The sequence below is a fragment of the Mustela nigripes genome, chromosome 10, assembly GCF_022355385.1.
Source record: "Mustela nigripes isolate SB6536 chromosome 10, MUSNIG.SB6536, whole genome shotgun sequence".
NCBI classification, from domain to species: domain Eukaryota; kingdom Metazoa; phylum Chordata; class Mammalia; order Carnivora; family Mustelidae; genus Mustela; species Mustela nigripes.
In genome coordinates, this window is record NC_081566.1 from 3,511,153 (window position 1) to 3,512,891 (window position 1,739).

The 1,739-nt window shown below is 46.2% G+C and overlaps 1 protein-coding gene across 1 annotated transcript in view; it reads left to right on the top strand.

The window, feature by feature from the left end:
* The window catches only part of LOC132026316 (eEF1A lysine and N-terminal methyltransferase-like), a gene marked incomplete at its 5' end in the record, with an annotated part of 9,731 nt that extends 8,294 nt beyond the window's left edge, over positions 1–1,437 (top strand). Inside the window, one exon of the mRNA XM_059414225.1 lies at positions 978–1,437. Coding sequence (XP_059270208.1) covers positions 978–1,252 — 275 coding nt within the window. The remainder of the gene's footprint in view (positions 1–977) is intronic.
* Between the last annotated feature and the right edge of the window lie 302 nt (positions 1,438–1,739).

Sequence of the window (1,739 nt, forward strand, 5' to 3'; positions counted from 1 at the left end):
GTAAATGGAATCTTACAGAATATATTCCTTTTGTGTTTTTCTCTTTCTTTATCCATAGTGTTGTGTTTACATTGTTATTTTTATTGTTGTGTAGTGTCATTGTGTGTCTGTACTGCATTGGTTTCTCCAGTCTGCTGTGCTATTGGATTATTTCCTGCTTGAGGCTTTTATAAGCAGTATTGACATCAACACTCCAGTAGGTGCCTTTTGGTGAAATGCATTTGCAGGTCTGTCAGGCATGTAGGTGAGGTTGTAATTGCTGGATCAGAGTTTCCTTGTAAGCTGGGGTTTCCTAGATGTTGCCAAACAGTTTTACCGTGTGCAGCAATTCATATCTCCCCTGGCGTGGTCATGCCAGCTGCCATCTGATTTCTTTCCATGGGGCTGGCCTAGACATTGTGCTGTTCTGTCGTCAAAGCAGCCCCTTTTCAAATAAGGAAACTGAAGTAAGGAAACTTAGCCAAACAAGCTAGCAAGCTGTGGCGCCAGCTTCTCTTGGAAGCTAGAGCTCTTAGACCTCACGTTGACAGCCTCCCAGATGTTTTGGCTTGGTGTCAGGTACTTGGGCGAACATAGATTTTGGGAACCTTCATTGTTAGAGGTCAGGGTAACATTGGCCCTCTTCCTGGCTGCTAAATACCCCAAAGTGTGTATGTCAAGAGTGTGACACCCCTGTGGAGTTGGTACATTTTTTTCTTGGAGTGTTAATTACTTCTTTCTCAAAGCATTTCTTTGGGAAACTGAGGCAAGGAGAATGGCAAAGTAATTTGTTACCAGCACAGAAGAGCAAGAAATTAGCTGGACGTTTTCTCACAGTTCACATATTCCTACCTTCATACGCACTGTGCTCTCTGCAGACTCACTGCAGCTGTGTTTTCTTAGGCCACCAGCAGGAATCGGTCTGTTCTCAGAGCTGAACCTTGTCTCCAACGTGTCCCCGATCTGCCAGACATGACTCTTTCCTTCCTGCCCTGTAGGTGTCTTTATCCTCAACCTTGTGTGCCGGGACTTGGGGCTGAAGGACTCAGTTCTGACCGGTCTCAAAGCGGTCTTCCCTCTCCTGTATGTGCGGCGAATTGAGGGTGAAGTAAATGAGATCCTGTTCTGCCAGCTGCACCCGGAGCAGAAACTTGCCATGCCAGAGGTCTTGGAAATGGCCCAGGCCTTGGAGCAGACCCTGAGGAAGCCTGGGAGGGGCTGGGATGACACGTATGTACTGTCAGATATGCTCAAGACCGTGAAGATTGTGTGACTGCTGGGCCGGGAAGTCTGCTCTGCTTCCTGCCACACTGACCTTGGGCTCCTAGCCTTCCAGAGATTGAAGAATTATAACGCACAGTATTTTTTAAGCCTTGTGTTTTTCTTGGTTTCATACCTCCACCTTAGTGAGGTTGCCTGAAGATCTGGGGAAATAAAAAATGTCCTTCCCATCCTGTCCTCTTTAGTACCACTTGGGTTGATTCCCTCTGCTGCTTCTCCTGTGTCCCTGCGTAGGATTCCCTGCTGGAGCTCCCAACAGATGCTGATGCCTTAATGACTATACACCGAGCTCCTTAGGATGGAAGACGATCACATTTGATTGCTGGTTTGCTTTTGCTTTATCTTCCTATTGGTTCTGTAGGAATGATCTCAAGTGAGATAACATAGCTTTCTATGCCAAAAGACTATAAAAAGAGTAGGATTTCCGTAGATGTGAGACAGATTTGAGAAAACATCTAATCCACTCTGTCTTCCTCCAG